We start from the raw sequence: 14,929 nt of genomic DNA, 5'->3' as shown, positions 1-14,929 counted from the left end.
CCCTCAGGCCCTCGGTCTCTTGTTCAGTCAACGGGAGAGGTCAGGTGGCACCGCCGGCCATGCATGCTGGGGAGCCTCGAAAGGACAAAGAGATGGCAGTCTGCACACTGAAGGGCCTCCCACACGGCAGGTGGCCCAGCGTCAGCTCCCGCGCGGGCACACACCCCGCGGGGAAGTGCGCTGGAGCCTAAGGACGCAGGCTCGACGGAGACTGACCACGGACGCCGCAGCCCAGCAAGAACCCAGCTTCCGAGCCGGGGACTCGAGCTGTCGCTCAGCTCCGGGTCAGGCCCTGCAGGGGCGCGGGCGAAGGAGACGCGCTGCTCCCGGTCCCTCCTGGAGCAACACAGAATCCGCCTCTAAGACCCAGGGGAGCCGCCCTCAACCCCCCCGCCCCGCCACCTCCGAACTCCGCCCCTTAACACCCCCCGAGCCCTGCGGCCCGCCCACGGTGCCGCGCTGACCAATGGGCGGCCGCGACGGCGACTTATTTGCATGAGGGCGCACCGCGGCCAATAGGCGGCGAGCGTAGGCGCCTGCGCGCGCGCGGGCGGCGGCGGCGGCGGCGGCGGGCGGCCCGCGGGCTCAGTCCGAGGATGGCCGCGGCGGCGGCGGGTGGAGCCCCGGGCCCGTCCCCCGGCCCCGGGCCCGCAGCCAGGGCCCCGGCGTCAACGCTGCGGAGGCGCGGGGACTCGCGGCGCCGCCAGGCCGCGCTCTTCTTTCTCAACAACATCTCCCTGGACGGGCGGCCCCCGAACCTGGGCCGGGTCGGCGAGAACCCCCAGCTGCCGCCGCCGCCGCCCTCCGAGGCCCGCGAGCCGCCCGCGCCGCCGCCGCCGCCGCCCCCGGGGCCCGAATCTGCGCCCCCCGCCGCGCCGGGAGCCGCGGGCCGGGCCTCGGCGCCCCAGGGTTTGCTCAGCCCCGCGCCGGCGCCCGCCGGCCTCGGCCTGGACGCGCAGCGCCAGAGGTGAGTGGGCGGGGCCCGGGGACCGGGGGCCCCTCGGCCGGGGACGTGGGGAGCAGGGTCCCCCTGCGGGTCCCGTCCGCCCATGACACCGGCTTGGGACGCCGTCAGCCAGGACTTGGGGAGCAAGAGGTGACCCTGATCCCTGCGACCCCCCCAGATGCAGAGCTGGGACGTCCTGGGCTCCGTCAGGGCCCGGCACCTGGGGCTCTCTCTGTCCACCGCTTGGACATGGGCTTTTCTCCGGCCTTGTCCGTCCCGAGACAGAGGGTCATGGCTCCCTTCATCCTGCCAGCCCCTGGGTGTGGGGTAAGGTGCTCTCAGCCTTGTCCATGCCCGTAACGGGGTTCCCGCAGCCTTCATGGGCCCCCAGATTACAAAGCCCTGTCAGCTCTGGACACACCCCCTCCTGGGCCACTGTTATCAGTGCCACGGACACCAGACTCCCAAAGGCCCCTCCCTGTCACCCTGTGGACCGGGGGCGACCCTGCACTGTGACATCTAGCCCCAGAGTCCTCTGCTCCAGGGCCACACCACCATCCCCTGCACCACCGTTACCTGTCCCTGGTGCCCTGGTACCTCCCCGTTCCCTCTGAGCTTTGCGTCCCTGGCTCTGTCCCATCCCAGGTGGGCAGTTACTCCTCTGCCCTGATTCCATCTCTTGGACTCCTCAGCCCATCCCAGCAGCCCCTGCCCACAGCCCCCGGGGAGGGGGGTAGATCCAGAGACCCTGCCTCCTTGGTCCCTACCTCTGGACCCTGGGGGACCCCTGCCCACAGCCCCCGGGGAGGGGGGTAGATCCAGAGACCCTGCCTCCTTGGTCCCTACCTCTGGACCCTGGGGGACCCCTGCCCACAGCCCCCGGGGAGGGGGGTAGATCCAGAGACCCTGCCTCCTTGGTCCCTACCTCTGGACCCTGGGGGACCCCTGCCCACAGCCCCCAGGGAGGGGGGTAGATCCAGAGACCCTGCCTCCTTGGTCCCTACCTCTGGACCCTGGGGGACCCCTGCCCACAGCCCCCGGGGAGGGGGGTAGATCCAGAGACCCTGCCTCCTTGGTCCCTACCTCTGGACCCTGGGGGACCCCTGCCAACAGCCCTCACCCTGAGGAGTGACATGTTCCTCGGCTCCTGGGCTCCCCTGTTTGGCACAGTCCCTTCTCCAAGACCACTGCTTGGCCTTGAGTCTGCAGGACAGAGGTACCAGGCAGGTGGGCAGAGGCTGAGGCCAGCCCCGGAGGTATGTGGGAGGAGCTGAGTGAGTGCAGAGCCCTGCAGAGGTGCCAGCTGTCCCCTGGAGTCCAAAGGTGGAGGTCATCCCGGCTGCCCTGAGGCCACCTCCAGCCCCGGTCCTCAGGCAGATCAGGGAGATGGGGCTCTCCAGAGGGTCTTTGGGCCGGGAGGGCTGCATCCAGAACACTTTGCGCACCTCCTCTCGAGGTGTGAGGGCTGGACAGGTCGTGTGTCGTTTTAGGTGTCTGTTCAGCAAACAGTTTGGGTGCCCATGTTGTGGGCCGTATCCTGAGCTGTGCTGGCAGGAGAGGCGCCACCACCTTTTTCTGAAGAGGGCGTGTGGAGGGCTGAGCTTGGGGACATGGGGACAGGGACAGGGACAGGGACACAGGGATGTGGTTAGAGCCGGTGCCTCGGGCCTTCCCGCCACACCCACTGCAGTCCTGCGTCCCTCCACCCTGGCCTCTCCTACTTGGCCTTCACACACCCACACAGATGCCCTTTCTGCCCTCCAGGGCTGCACCTGCCTGTGCAGAATGTGTCCCTCCTCGAGCTCTGCTGCCCAGCTCAGGCCTTGCCCTTGTGCCTGGGGGTCACTGCCCCTTGCCTGACAGATGGCAGGCCCCCAGGATGGGGACTGTCCGTGTCTCTCTGCTCCCCAGGCCTAGGCGGAGTTGCCACTGAGTGCGGGAAGGTGGCTGCTAGCTGCTAGCTTTAGACTTCAAGGATCCGTTGTTTTTTAGGAATGGAGAGAATTCTGTGGTTCTCTCCCCAGACATGGTGTCACGAGTGCGATGGTTTGGCCCAGGCTTTGGGAACAGACCTGGGTGGGCTCCTGGCTCCTCCATTCAGAGGCTGTGTGACCTTGATGTTCCTTGAGCAGATGGCACAGGCTCTCTAAGCCTTTGTTTGCTCCTCCGTGAAATGGACTTGTGTTAAGCACTACCTGCCTGAGGGGCTACTGTGAGCTCTGATTGGTGTCCAGGGCTCAGCAAGGGTGGCAGTGGCCGGGGCCAGGTGCGCGGAGACCCCGGTGACAACCAGGTTACGCAGGGAGAGTTCACAGCTCGGTCCCCTGCAGGGAGTTTGTGTCTCACATTTAGGGCTCAGTCTAGAGCAGCTTTTCCTGCTCAGTGAATGAGTCATTGGGACCCTTGTACTCCCAGGACTTTTCATTTCAGTGCTTAATATGCATGAGCAGTCTGGGTTCTGGGCTGTTAGCTGGGTCAGTACAGGCTTTCAGGAGCTCCCTGGGCCCCTCCTGCAGCATTATGTCATGATGTGCCCTTCCCCTCCCCTCCCTTTCTCTCCCCTCCCCTCCCTTTCTCTCCCCTCCCCACCCTTTCTCCCCTCTCCCCTCTCCATCCCTTCTCCCCTCTCCCTTCCCCTCCCCTCCCCTCCCCTCCCCTCCCTTTCTCTCCCCTCTCCCTTCCCCTCCCCTCCCCTCCCTTTCTCTCTTCTCCCCTCCCCTCACCTCACCTTTCCTCTCCTCTCCTCTTCTCTCTCCTGTGGGGCTGCCTAACAGAGCCCTGCACTGGACAGCTTGCAGCGCCCAGGGTCTCCTCTGTGGTCTAAGAGGTCTCAAGTCAAGTCAGGGTATGGGCAGAGCCATGCTCCCTCCAGGGGCTCCAGGGGTTCAAAGTCATTGGCACTTGCCCCTGTCAGGTACTGGATATAGAAGACTGGTCACTTCAGTGGGGGCCACCTGGTCTCAGATAATCTGACCCCATGTACAACAGCCCCTTCCCTGGACCCCTCACTCAGTCTAGGTGGTCTTGAGACCTCAGACAGGAGCCCCTCTGTGGCTGGTGTTTCTGCAGTTACAAAGTAAAGGAAGTTTATCGGACACTACAATGTCTAAACAGTGGTTTCTCTTCCTGGCCCTGAGTGCACTGCGTTCAGAAAGGGAGCCCTGAGAACTAGTGCAGGAGCCGTCGTGTGGGGAGCGGGCTGGGGGTGTCTCGGCTCCCCTCCCCCACTCTGTCCCTCCGTCTCCCCACCGTAAACTGAGATAATAGTGCTGCCCACCTGGTCGAGCTGTATCTGTGCAACACTCACAAGAAGGGAAGGTAGAAGGAAGTCACATATAAACATCTGTGAAACCAACTGGGCACAGATTTTCAGCACGGTTGACGTGGACGGCACTGTCCCTGCAGTGACCCGGAGTTAACTGGAGGAGCGAGCAGTGACCCGGAGTTAACTGGAGGAGCGAGCTGGGCAGGGGCCCGGGGGGACAGGGCGTGTGAGTGCTGCCCGTGTCACAGGGCTAGCCTCCAGCGGCCCCAGGCCTCCAGCCAGTGCCTCCTGGGGACGCTGCTGCCCCAGGTTCTACAAATGAGATCCCAGGCGTGCAGGAACGCCAGGCACCGCTGGGGAAATTACCCGAGGAAATGAGTCTGAGAGGCCTCTCAGGGCTGCTCCCTGGGCCTCTGAGCCCAGCCCTGCAGGGCGGGACTCACCACCTCTCCAGGAGTGGTCCGCTCTCCACCGGCAGCTTCCTCTCCTGGTACACATCCTGACGTCCACCTGCACCTCCTCTCAGGGCTGCCCCCTGGGCCTCTGAGCCCAGCCCTGCAGGACGGGACTCACCACCTCTCCAGGGGTGGTCCGCTCTCCACCAGGCAGCTTCCTCTCCTGGTGCAGGTCCTGACGTCCACCTGCACCTCCTCTCAGGGCAGGGCCTGCCTGTCACCCTCCGGGGCCCCTGCCCTGGGCTCAGGATGCTGATTGTCTGCTCAACAGGCCACCCCTGCTGCTCCTTCCCTCAGCACCCCCCCATCCTGGCCAGGACGGCTGCTGCAGCCGCGCCCCCTGGCCCGGTTCCTCCCGTCCGTGTCCTGAGCCCCGCTGTCCATGTCCTGAGCACTGTGCGTCCCTTTCCAGAAGGCGAGTCGCCTCCCACCGCTGCTCCCTCGAGCTCCTGGAAGACGCTGTGGGCTGTGCCTCGGTTCAAAGGTAAAGGTCCCGCCTGCCACCGCTGGAGCTCAAGGCCCCGCACACTCCAGCAGGCACTCGCCTTGGGGGCCAGAGAGCGTCTGGAGGGATGAGTGACCTGTTTCTCACCTGCAGGACCAAGCACATACCCGGGTCTCCCAGACACAAGGGCCTGAAGAAGACTCACTTCATCAAGAACATGCGACAGTATGACACCAAGAACAGCAGGTACTGGCCAGCATGGGGCTGCCCCCCGTGTCCCCCCTGGAACGTGGGGAAAGGCCATCCTTCCGCTGCGCGCTTCTGTGCAGGGGCAGCTGGTAGGTCGTTCGACTCAGGACAAACTGCCTTCTGACACTCTCAGGCCCCCAGCTCTCCAGGTGGCTAAGGGGGGGCTCCCTGCATGGACAGCCCTCTAGGCACATGTCTCTGCCTCGTGTGCCCTCAGAGCCTGACCTCCAGCCTCCACCTGCCACGTGAGGCCAGGCGAGACCCTTTCTGGGCAGCATGTCACATGCGGGGCCCAGTGAGAGCCGGGACAGCCAGACCACTGGCCCTGGCTTCGGGCCTCCTGGCCTGAGAGTGCCCTGGACGTGGGGGTCACCTGAGTCTGGGTGGGAATCCTCTCCTGGAAACACGTGCTGCCGTTCTGACCCCGCCCTCCCCACAGGATTGTGCTGATCTGCGCCAAGCGGTCCCTGTGTGCGGCCTTCTCGGTCCTGCCGTATGGAGAAGGCCTGCGGGTCAGGTGCGTGGCTGGGGGGGCACGGGCTCGGCCGCCCCACAAGGGGGTCAGTCAGCACATCCGCGTCCCCTGAAGCGTCCCAGAAGCACGCCCATGTCCTGTTCTTCGGGTCCAGGGAGGAGGGAGAACCCTTACAGCAGGCGGCCTTCACGTGTCCCTGGTGACGTTAGTGGTGTTCTTCCCAGGAGAGTGCTGTGCCCTCTGTCCAGCCAGAGGGCTGTGGCACGTGCTCTCATGTCAGGTGGGCGTCGTGGGTACAGGGGTAGGCGACCCGCTCGAGGGGCAGAGGGGGGACCCAGCAGCTCTCCTGTGCCCTGTGTTGCAGTGACCTGAGGGTGGACAGCCAGAAGCAGAGACACCCGTCTGGCGGCGTGTCCGTCGCTTCCGAGATGGTCTTTGAGTTGGAAGGTGTGGAGCTGGGAGCAGACGGAAAGGCAAGAGCTGACGGCAGCACACACGGTCACGGCGGGCGGGCAGGCGGGCGGTGGGGCGGGCACAGAGCTCAGTGACGGCAGCACACACGGTCACGGCGGGCAGACGGGTGGGGGGCGGGCACAGAGCTCAGTGACGGCAGCACACACGGTCACGGGCGGGCGGGCAGTGGGGCGGGCACAGAGCTCATTGACGACAGCACACATGGTCACGGCGGGCGGGCGGTGGGGCGGGCACAGAGCTCAGTGACGACAGCACACATGGTCACGGCGGGCGGGCGGTGGGGCGGGCACAGAGCTCAGTGACGACAGCACCCACGGTCACGGCGGGCGGGGGGCGGGCACAGAGCTCAGTGACAACAGCACACACGGTCACGGCGGGCGGTGGGGCGGGCACAGAGCTCAGTGACGACAGCACACGGTCACGGCGGGCAGTGGGACGGGCACAGAGCTCATAGTGACGACAGCACACACGGTCACGGTGGGCGGGCAGACGGGCGAGGGGCGGGCACAGAGCTCATAGTGACGACAGCACCCACGGTCACGGCGGGCGGGCGGGCGGGCGGGCACAGAGCTCATAGTGACGACAGCACCCACGGTCACGGCGGGTGGTGGGGCGGGCACAGAGCTCATAGTGACGACAGCACCCACGGTCACGGCGGGCAGTGGGGCGGGCACAGAGCTCAGTGACGACAGCACACACGGTCACGGCGGGCAGGTAGGCAGTGGGGCGGGCACAGAGCTCATGGAGAAAATGACATGTAAGGGTGTGCGTCACTTGAGTCTTCTGAAACGCACACGGCCCTGGACGAGTGCCCCTCGGCCCTGGTGGCTGGAGGTCAAGGGCATCAAAGGCAGGGAGAACCTTCCTGTGCTGCAGATCCAGGTAAGGGCTGCTGGGGTGACGTTCTAGAATGTTCTTGTCACTGAGAACACACACGTCCAGTGAGCAGCACAGCTCCGGCCCGAGCGGGCTGCGGAGGGGGTGTCTGTGTGGGCTCCCGCAGCAGCAAGGAGAAGAGGACTGAGCCGAGCTCGTGCACCTCCAGGTCGTGTCTTATGCCAAGTTCCTGTACCCTACCAACGCACTGCTGACGCAGAAGACGGACGGCCACGGCCCGACGCCCCAGCCCCGGGCCAGCGTGCCCCGCGCTCCGCCGGCATCACGACACAAACCTGCCGCTGCCAAGGCAGCGTCCACCGGCACGGAGCTAGGTACCCTGCCCGGGAGCATGGGCACAGGGCAGGCAGCCACCCTGACCAGGAACACGGGCACAGGGCGGGCAGCCACCCTGACCAGGAGCACAGGCACAGGGCGGGCAGCCACCCTGACCAGAAGCATGGGCACAGGGCGGGCAGCCACCCCAGCTGGCCAGTGACCCCAGTGGCAGCAGAACAGTGAGTCACATCTGAGCCATAGCGGTCAGTCTAGACAGGGCCGTGGCCTTTCAGAACAGGAGGGACTCGCGGTGGAGCAGACACCCAGCCAGGCAGTGGTGAGAGGCTCTGTGCAGAAAGGGGTCTGGGGGCAGAGGGCAGGGCTCTGTGCACAAAGGGGTCTGGGGGCAAAGGGCAGGGGCCCATCCTCATCAGGATGTCCTTCTTTCCCTCCTGGTCTGGAGCCCCTTTCAGACCCACTCCTCCTGGATGAGGCCCCAGCCCTGGCTGCTTCCTGGGCACTAGACAGGTTCTGCTGAGCTTGGGTTGGTGAAAACCAAGGACCAGAGCTCGGGGCTCATGGTGGGTCTGTGCTGCCTTCCGCCTGCAGGGAGCGACACAGGGGACCCCCTGGAGTACAACCCGAACCTGCTGGACGACCCGCAGTGGCCCTGCGGCAAGCACAAGCGGGTCCTCATCTTCGCATCCTACATGGTAGGTGCACCCCCACTGCTGCCCCGTGGGTGCTGGGGCACAGGACGTAGGCCAGCGGACCAGCACTGGGGAGCCCCGCAGCGCCAGGGCAGGGCCAGCATGCCTCCCCCAGGACACCAGCAGCACTGTGGGGAGGGGTGTGCAGCAGGCCAGAGAGCCGGGCTGGCTGCCCCGCCCTGAGGTCAGCCCTCGCCATCAGCCCGCGTGCCCGGCAGCCTGGTCCCACTGAGCACCCACGGCTCTGCTGCCCTCTGTCGTGAGACGTGGCGTTCCCACAGACCTTGTGCTGCTCTGAAGGCGTGATGCGTTCACCTGCGCAGGCCAGGCCGCGTGACGCTGCCTCGCAGTGGCCCGGCCCACCCTGCTGCCCTCTGTGTTGCAGACCACAGTGATTGAGTACGTGAAGCCCTCTGACCTCAAGAAGGACATGAATGAGACCTTCCGGGAAAAGTTTCCACACGTCAGACTAACGCTGAGCAAAATTAGGAGGTGAGAGAGGGCCAAGGCCGCCCCAGGGACACCCCCAAAACCCACTTCTATTGTGTGTCATCCTGTGCGGTCCTGTTGACTTCTCTTCCCATCTCCTGTGGATTCCTGAGCAGGACAGACCTGTGACCAGGCCACTGACACCGCACACAAGGACCCTCGTGCACACGGCACGTACGCCTCTGCCCGTCAGGCCAGCTCTTTGCTCCTAGCAGCTGCCCACACCCACCACGCCCTCCTCACTGATGCCCGTGGCAGCCCGTGAGGCAGGCCCCACTGTTCCCCATGCAGCAGATGAGGAGTTCGGGGCTAAGGCGGCTTGCCCAGGGCCCAAAGTGAGCCAGTGCTGGAGCTCTGGCCTGTCACGGCCCCTTGTCATGGCCTGTCGCTGGGTCCTGCCCTGTAGATCCCACCACCACCCCCAGGCCAGCAGCTCCAGGGCTACATGGGTGGTCCAGATACCACCTCAACGCCTGTGCGCAGTGGTGTCCTTCCCACACAGCCACCCGCACGCCCCTTTGCTGCCATAGGAGAGCAGGGACTCTGTCCTCTGCCGGTAGCCAGTGTGGGCCACCCCTTATGGCTCGGGGGTGCCATGGGTCGCAGCCAAGGGGTGAGTGGAGCCCAAGACCGGCATGCTGCTTGTCCACCAAGCTGTGGGGCCTGGCACTGGAGAAACAGCTGTCCCAGCGGCAAAGGCGCGTCCCTGTGTCACGGAGTGGGTGGTTGGCTCTCTGCCCCTGGAGCCCCTGACTTCCCTGTGAACCCACAGCTTAAAGCGGGAAATGAGGAACCTGTCTGAGGAGTGCAGCCTGGAGCCGGTGACCGTGTCCATGGCCTACGTGTACTTCGAGAAGCTTGTCCTGCAAGGCAAGCTCAACAAGCAGAACCGCAAGCTGTGTGCGGGCGCCTGCGTGCTGCTCGCCGCCAAGATCAGCAGCGACCTCCGCAAGAACGAAGTGAAGCAGCTCATCGATGTGAGTGCGCTTGCCCCGCCCTGCCCCGCCCCGCCCCGCCCCGCCCCGCCGCCTCTCAGGCCCCGCCCCTGCCTCCCAGCCCCACCCGGTCTCCTAGGCCCCGCCCCTATCCTCTCAACCCCGCCCACCACTTCAGGCCCCGCCCCTGCCTCAACCCCACCTCGCTGTCCTCTGGGCCTCGCCCCTCCACCTTCCAGGCCCTAGCTGGCCACCACTGCATTCCAGCCCACCCCCACCCCTACCAGAGTCACCCCAGCCAACCCTTGTAAGGCTGGGCACCACTCCTGATGGTGGGCATTGATCACCGCTTAACCTGGGTGAGGCCTACCACCACTACCAGACGGGCTGACTTGGATGGGAACCAGAGCAGGGGACCCCCTCACCCTTCTCTCTTCTTCAACACAGAAATTAGAAGAAAGGTTTCGATTCAACAGACGGGATCTGATTGGGTTTGAGTTCACAGTGCTTGTGGCCTTGGAGCTTGCTCTCTATCTTCCTGAGAGCCAGGTGTTACCTCATTACAGACGCCTCACGCAGCAGTTCTAGTTGAGGACAGTCCCCGGCACCCATCCGCTTCATGCACCCACACTGGTGGGCCCACAGCGCTGTTCCCAGGCAGGGGCCCTCCTGGCTGGGACGCGCTGGCCCTGCCTTCACACGCTTGCTTCCTCGGGGGCCACGGCGTTCATTCCATGGGGCACCGCGCCACCACGTCTGAGAAGTGCTGCGTTACTGCATGAACAGAATGTGGGCTTGGTTCCCTCGTTTCACGTGCCTGAGACTGGTCTGGCATCAGGACCCTTGACCTACGTCCAGATGCTGCTAAACACAGGCTGCTGGCGTTAACGTATGGAAGCATTCACCGTGTCGGCGTTTCTGATGTGGAAACAGTGCTGTGGAACACCCCCACACCCATGGCCTGGCTCCCGCCCAGCCCAGCGGTCCACCCCCTGCCCACATTCACAAGCAGAGCTCCGGCACCCGGTGAGGGCAAGGCTCCTGGTTTCTTTTGGTCAGTTTTTACTCTTGGACCTGTCCTCCCAACATCACGTCACTGTGAAGTCCTTATGTCCGAGTGTTGCACAGCCCAACAGGCCTTCCTGCCAACACTGGCCCCCCCGTGCAGGGACCGTGCTTTACCTCACCAGGAAACCCTGCTGGCCCACGGCACTCTGGACCTTCAGGTCCCACCGCACTGCTGGCTCTTGATCTTACTAAGCAATATTGTGACAGAACAACCTGTTTATTGTCATTTGGGAGTGTTCTGTTAGGTCCTTTTCTTCGGGATAAAAGCTGGTCAAAGAAGTGTGCATAAGTTATGACTTGAAAGCACACTTGATCCTCAAGCTGGGAGGAGACTGACCACTTCACAGCCCAGCACCCCATGGCACCAGCTCCCTGAGATCAGCTCAATGCCGGTTTCTTCCCAGGCCGGCTCAGCTGGTGCCCCATCGCACTCCACAGACCCCTGCTGGCGGAGGCTCACTCCTGTGCTGGCCTGTGCCAGCGTGTCAGCAGAGCCCGTGTTCAGCTTTTCCAGATTTGTGTCATCCTTGCACAAATTGTGACGTCCAGCTCTCCAGCATGCTGGCCCACCAAAAACACTGCAAGAACCAAGGACTGGTGAGTCAGCTGGTCTGAAAAATTGCCGTGTTGCCTGGGTCCTTCATCTGCTTCCCTGTGCTACAAACCTGTCCCTGCATCCTCTCCATGTGGACTGGTGCTTTTGCAGAAAGGCCAGTTCTGTCATCACTGCACCCAACCACCAGCAATTCAGCCTAGACCCCAGCAGAGGTGCAGGCCTGCTGCCTATAGGCCTGTTCCTTCTTCCACTCACGTGGGCTAAGGGAGACTGCAGGATGGAGGACCAAACCCACCTCCCAACCTTCATGTGGTGTGCCTCCCTCTCCAGTGTCCCCCTAAACCCAGCATGCATCCAAAGTGGAACAGAGTGTATAAGCTGCTAGGCCCTGGGCAACTTCTGAAAAGCTCCTGTCCCCTCACCGTAGCATCTCAAGGACATTTCTGTGTTACAAGCACTGTAAGGGACAGACTTTAAAAATACATGTCCTGGTTTACAACTTAGCCTCAAGGGACTTACTCTCTTCGGGAATTTCTATAGCTGTTAGATGAGCTGATAAATACAGTAATTTAAGTTTTGCATATTTATGTAGTAAGATTTAGCTGTTTTCCAATCTCATCTATAACCTTCCCGTCCATGTGTCCTTTTTAGTTATGTCCAGAGCTGCCACTGTGTGGTACTCAAAAACCGCTGCAGCAAAGCAAGTATTTAAGCCAAACCTCAGTGTGAACCCCATTCTCCAGAACACGCCTGCCATCTGAGGGGTGTCCAAGGCCTGGTGCCACTCCCTCAGAACCCGGTAGCAGTTGTGGACTTTAAATGTGCAGTAAGCAACTCTCTGACCTCAATACCAAGTCACGTGTCACTTGTATTGTTTGTATTTGTGCTTTGAAATAAAATTTGGTTTTGCAACATCTCATACATCATGTCCTTTCTGCTGGCTGGCCCCTCCTGGTCATCCATTCACAGCCAGTGTCAGCCCTGACTATGCAGCACCCCGAGGAACAGAATGAACCAACACAGAGTTTTCACCATTTATTTATGACAAATTTCTCATCTGTGATGCTCTCCAGTCAGAAGTTCCTACACAAAAGGAAGAACAATATTAAAGCCTCATCTTGGAGAGGTCCCGGCCTCCGTGCCCAAATACAAGCCCTCTTACTTTGAGACGATGCTGTCGACCTTGGCCAGGCGGAGAATGGAGTCGTCTGACTCGCCCTGGGAAAAAGGACATGGGACTGTGTGCCCTGCTGCCCCAGCTGGCAGGAGCTCCCCCAGGGACGGCCGAGCGCCAGCGGTGGGCACTCCACGCCTCCCTGGACAGGGGATAGCCTTGTAGGTGGGGGGTGGGCGCCTGTGATGACTGGGAAGCTCCAAGGTAAAGGGTGGTCAGAGTATTTTCCAAGGGTGGTCCTGCCTTGGACCTTTAAATACCCTTTTCACCTCCCCCCCAAAAAACGAGCAGCCAGCCAGCCAGCCAGCACAATCCGGTCCCATCAGCTCAAACCTATTGTGCCCACAAGCGGACTCAGGCCTGAGAAAAGGTAGAAGGCGCCGTTCCTCCCCCCCCCCCCCCCAATCAAACACCCCATCAAAGAGCCAAGGCTGGGGACACTCACCATCCTGCGAATAGCCCCGCAGATAGCATAGGTTTTAAACTGGCCGTTGAACCTGCCAGTCACTTTGTCAACCTATTGATGGAGAATGAGAATCGCCGGACATACACTCGAGCGCCTTCAGCTTTAAAATCCTGGGGTGTAACCCCCCCACCCCCACCCCACCCCGGACCAGCCCACAACCGGGCTCCCTCGGCTCCGAGGCTTCCTCCCCAGTGCAAACCCTCGCCGCCCGGCTCACCTCGGCCACGTTCATCTGGATGGACGCGTGGTCCTTGGCGCCGATGATGCGGTTGCTGGCGGAGCTGGAGGGGGAGAGCGGGGAGTGGGGTGAGCGGGAGGGATGGGGGCGAGGGGGTGGGGAGATGAGCACGGGCAGGGGGCGACGCTCACCATTTCCGCGGCACGTACAGGTCCACGAACTCGCCGGCGTCGTTCTGCATGTTGACGGCGCGCCTGCGAGACCCCGCGCGGCGCCGTGAGGACGAGCCGTGTCCGCACGCCCGTCCCCGACCCTGGCCCCCACGCCGCGGCCTCACCGCGACCTCGCGCGCCCGCCCCGGCCCCCGCCCGGAGTCCCCGCAGAGCCGGCACCCGGCCACGCGGCCTACCTGCTGCCACCACCACGAGGGCGTCCACGGAAAGAGAGCGCCGCGTGCCCCGGCAGCTCTATTGGTGGGCGGGGCGGGGCCCCGGCGAGTACTTCCGGGTCCCGGCGCGCCGCAGTGAGTCTGCGCAGAGCCCGCCTGCCCGCCCTGGTGCACTTCCGTTTCCGGCCGGCTGACCGGCTGGCTGGCGGGCGGGGCCGGGAGCGGGTCTGGGGGTGGTCGGTGGCTGGTGGGTGCCCGCGTCGGGGTCGGGCTGGCCCTGGGGAGCCGGCGGACGGCGCGCACTGGACACCTACGCCCCGAGCTGCTTGGTAGCCCGGAGAAGACAGCGCCTCGGGGGGTGCTCGTCGGAATGTCCGAGCGCAGACCCTGTCCTGGGAACGGACCCCGCGGAAATAGCCGAGGAGGAACCCTACTGGGGTGCCGTGGGGGTGATGAGAGCAGGCTGTGGACAGAGCCGGACCCGAGGGCAGGGGCGCAGGGAGGGGGCAGCGGGGCTGGTGCCGGGGTCCTCCCTGGGCCAGCCTCCCGGGAAGCCGAGGCCCCAACGGGCAGGAGCTGGGCCGGACCTGGTGTGACCCACAGCCCTTGCGCTGCACCGCCCGACCGCTCCCACCACCCCCCGCTCCGGTCCCCGAGAGCCCCCGTGGTAGAGAGGCGCCTGTGCCGGGCCCCCTTCTGGTGCCAAGACCCCTTAGTAAGAAAATGGAAAGGTCCCCGGCTGCAAAGCTGACTTCCCGGAGTCCCTGCCCCAGGCCCCTGGGAGTGTCCAGGGCGATCAGCTAAAACATCCGCTTGGGACTTATCTCCCAGATGAAACAAAAGACGCCTTGAGCCTGGGCTTGAGACCATGTACGCCCCGATAGGTCCTGCCGCCCCGATAGGGGGTACCCTAGGCAGCGCCCCAGAAACACCCCTCCTCGTCCTCGGCTACCCTCCCCTCCCCTCCCCCACCCACGTCCCCGTTCAGGCTGCCTGGGCAGGTGACAGTGGTCAGTAGCATCAGGTTGGTGTGTGTGGCCCCCTGTCCATTCTCAGCACCGTCTGCGGGCTCGCCTCACAGACAGGAGGCGCTCAAATGTGTGCCAGTGTGTCCGCTGCAGACTTCCAGGAGAGGCTCCCTCCTCCTCCCAGATCAGCTGTTTCTGGGTCAGGCAGGGTCAGGTCGGCCCCAGAAAGCATTGTGTGTGGAAGGGAACAGCTCCAAACGCGGAAACTTCCTTCCAGGCCTGGGCGGGGACCCAGGGTGAGCAGTGGGTCAGGGCCAAGGGACAGGCTTCCACCCACGCAGACCCGGACAGGAGCTGCGGCCGCTGTCCCCTGCCACCGGCCCTCCTTTCTCTTGGGAAGAGGGCTGGCTCTGGACAGAGTCCCACCCGAGGGCATTGTGAGGAGGTGAGGACACTCAGGCTTCAGTGAGCCACCCACCAAGCAGGTCCTGGGGCTGTTGCCTCTTAATGGTTATTAGGAACTAGCCTGTGGT

At 63.7% G+C, this 14,929-nt stretch overlaps 2 protein-coding genes across 2 annotated transcripts; one reads left to right on the top strand and one right to left on the bottom strand.

The window, feature by feature from the left end:
• The first annotated feature begins 544 nt into the window (after window positions 1–544).
• Window positions 545–12,159, top strand: CABLES2 (Cdk5 and Abl enzyme substrate 2). The gene is made up of 10 exons (XM_066384335.1): window positions 545–967; window positions 5,079–5,150; window positions 5,265–5,357; window positions 5,800–5,877; window positions 6,200–6,308; window positions 7,355–7,520; window positions 8,074–8,177; window positions 8,560–8,666; window positions 9,436–9,640; window positions 10,046–12,159. The coding sequence occupies exons 1-10, from the start codon at window positions 597–599 to the stop codon at window positions 10,184–10,186; spliced, it is 1,446 nt and encodes a 481-aa protein (XP_066240432.1). The 5' UTR covers window positions 545–596; the 3' UTR covers window positions 10,187–12,159.
• A 73-nt stretch (window positions 12,160–12,232) lies between these two features.
• Window positions 12,233–13,599, bottom strand: RPS21 (ribosomal protein S21). The gene is made up of 6 exons (XM_066384336.1): window positions 13,450–13,599; window positions 13,232–13,294; window positions 13,080–13,143; window positions 12,842–12,913; window positions 12,385–12,440; window positions 12,233–12,305 (listed from the first exon to the last, which is right to left on the bottom strand). Exons 2-6 carry the CDS (start codon window positions 13,279–13,281, stop codon window positions 12,296–12,298), a joined length of 252 nt encoding a protein of 83 aa, XP_066240433.1. The 5' UTR covers window positions 13,282–13,294; window positions 13,450–13,599; the 3' UTR covers window positions 12,233–12,295.
• Between the last annotated feature and the right edge of the window lie 1,330 nt (window positions 13,600–14,929).

The sequence above is a fragment of the Saccopteryx leptura genome, chromosome 5 (assembly GCF_036850995.1).
Source record: "Saccopteryx leptura isolate mSacLep1 chromosome 5, mSacLep1_pri_phased_curated, whole genome shotgun sequence".
NCBI lineage: Eukaryota > Metazoa > Chordata > Mammalia > Chiroptera > Emballonuridae > Saccopteryx > Saccopteryx leptura.
This window is presented reverse-complemented; position numbering and strand designations above follow the sequence as displayed.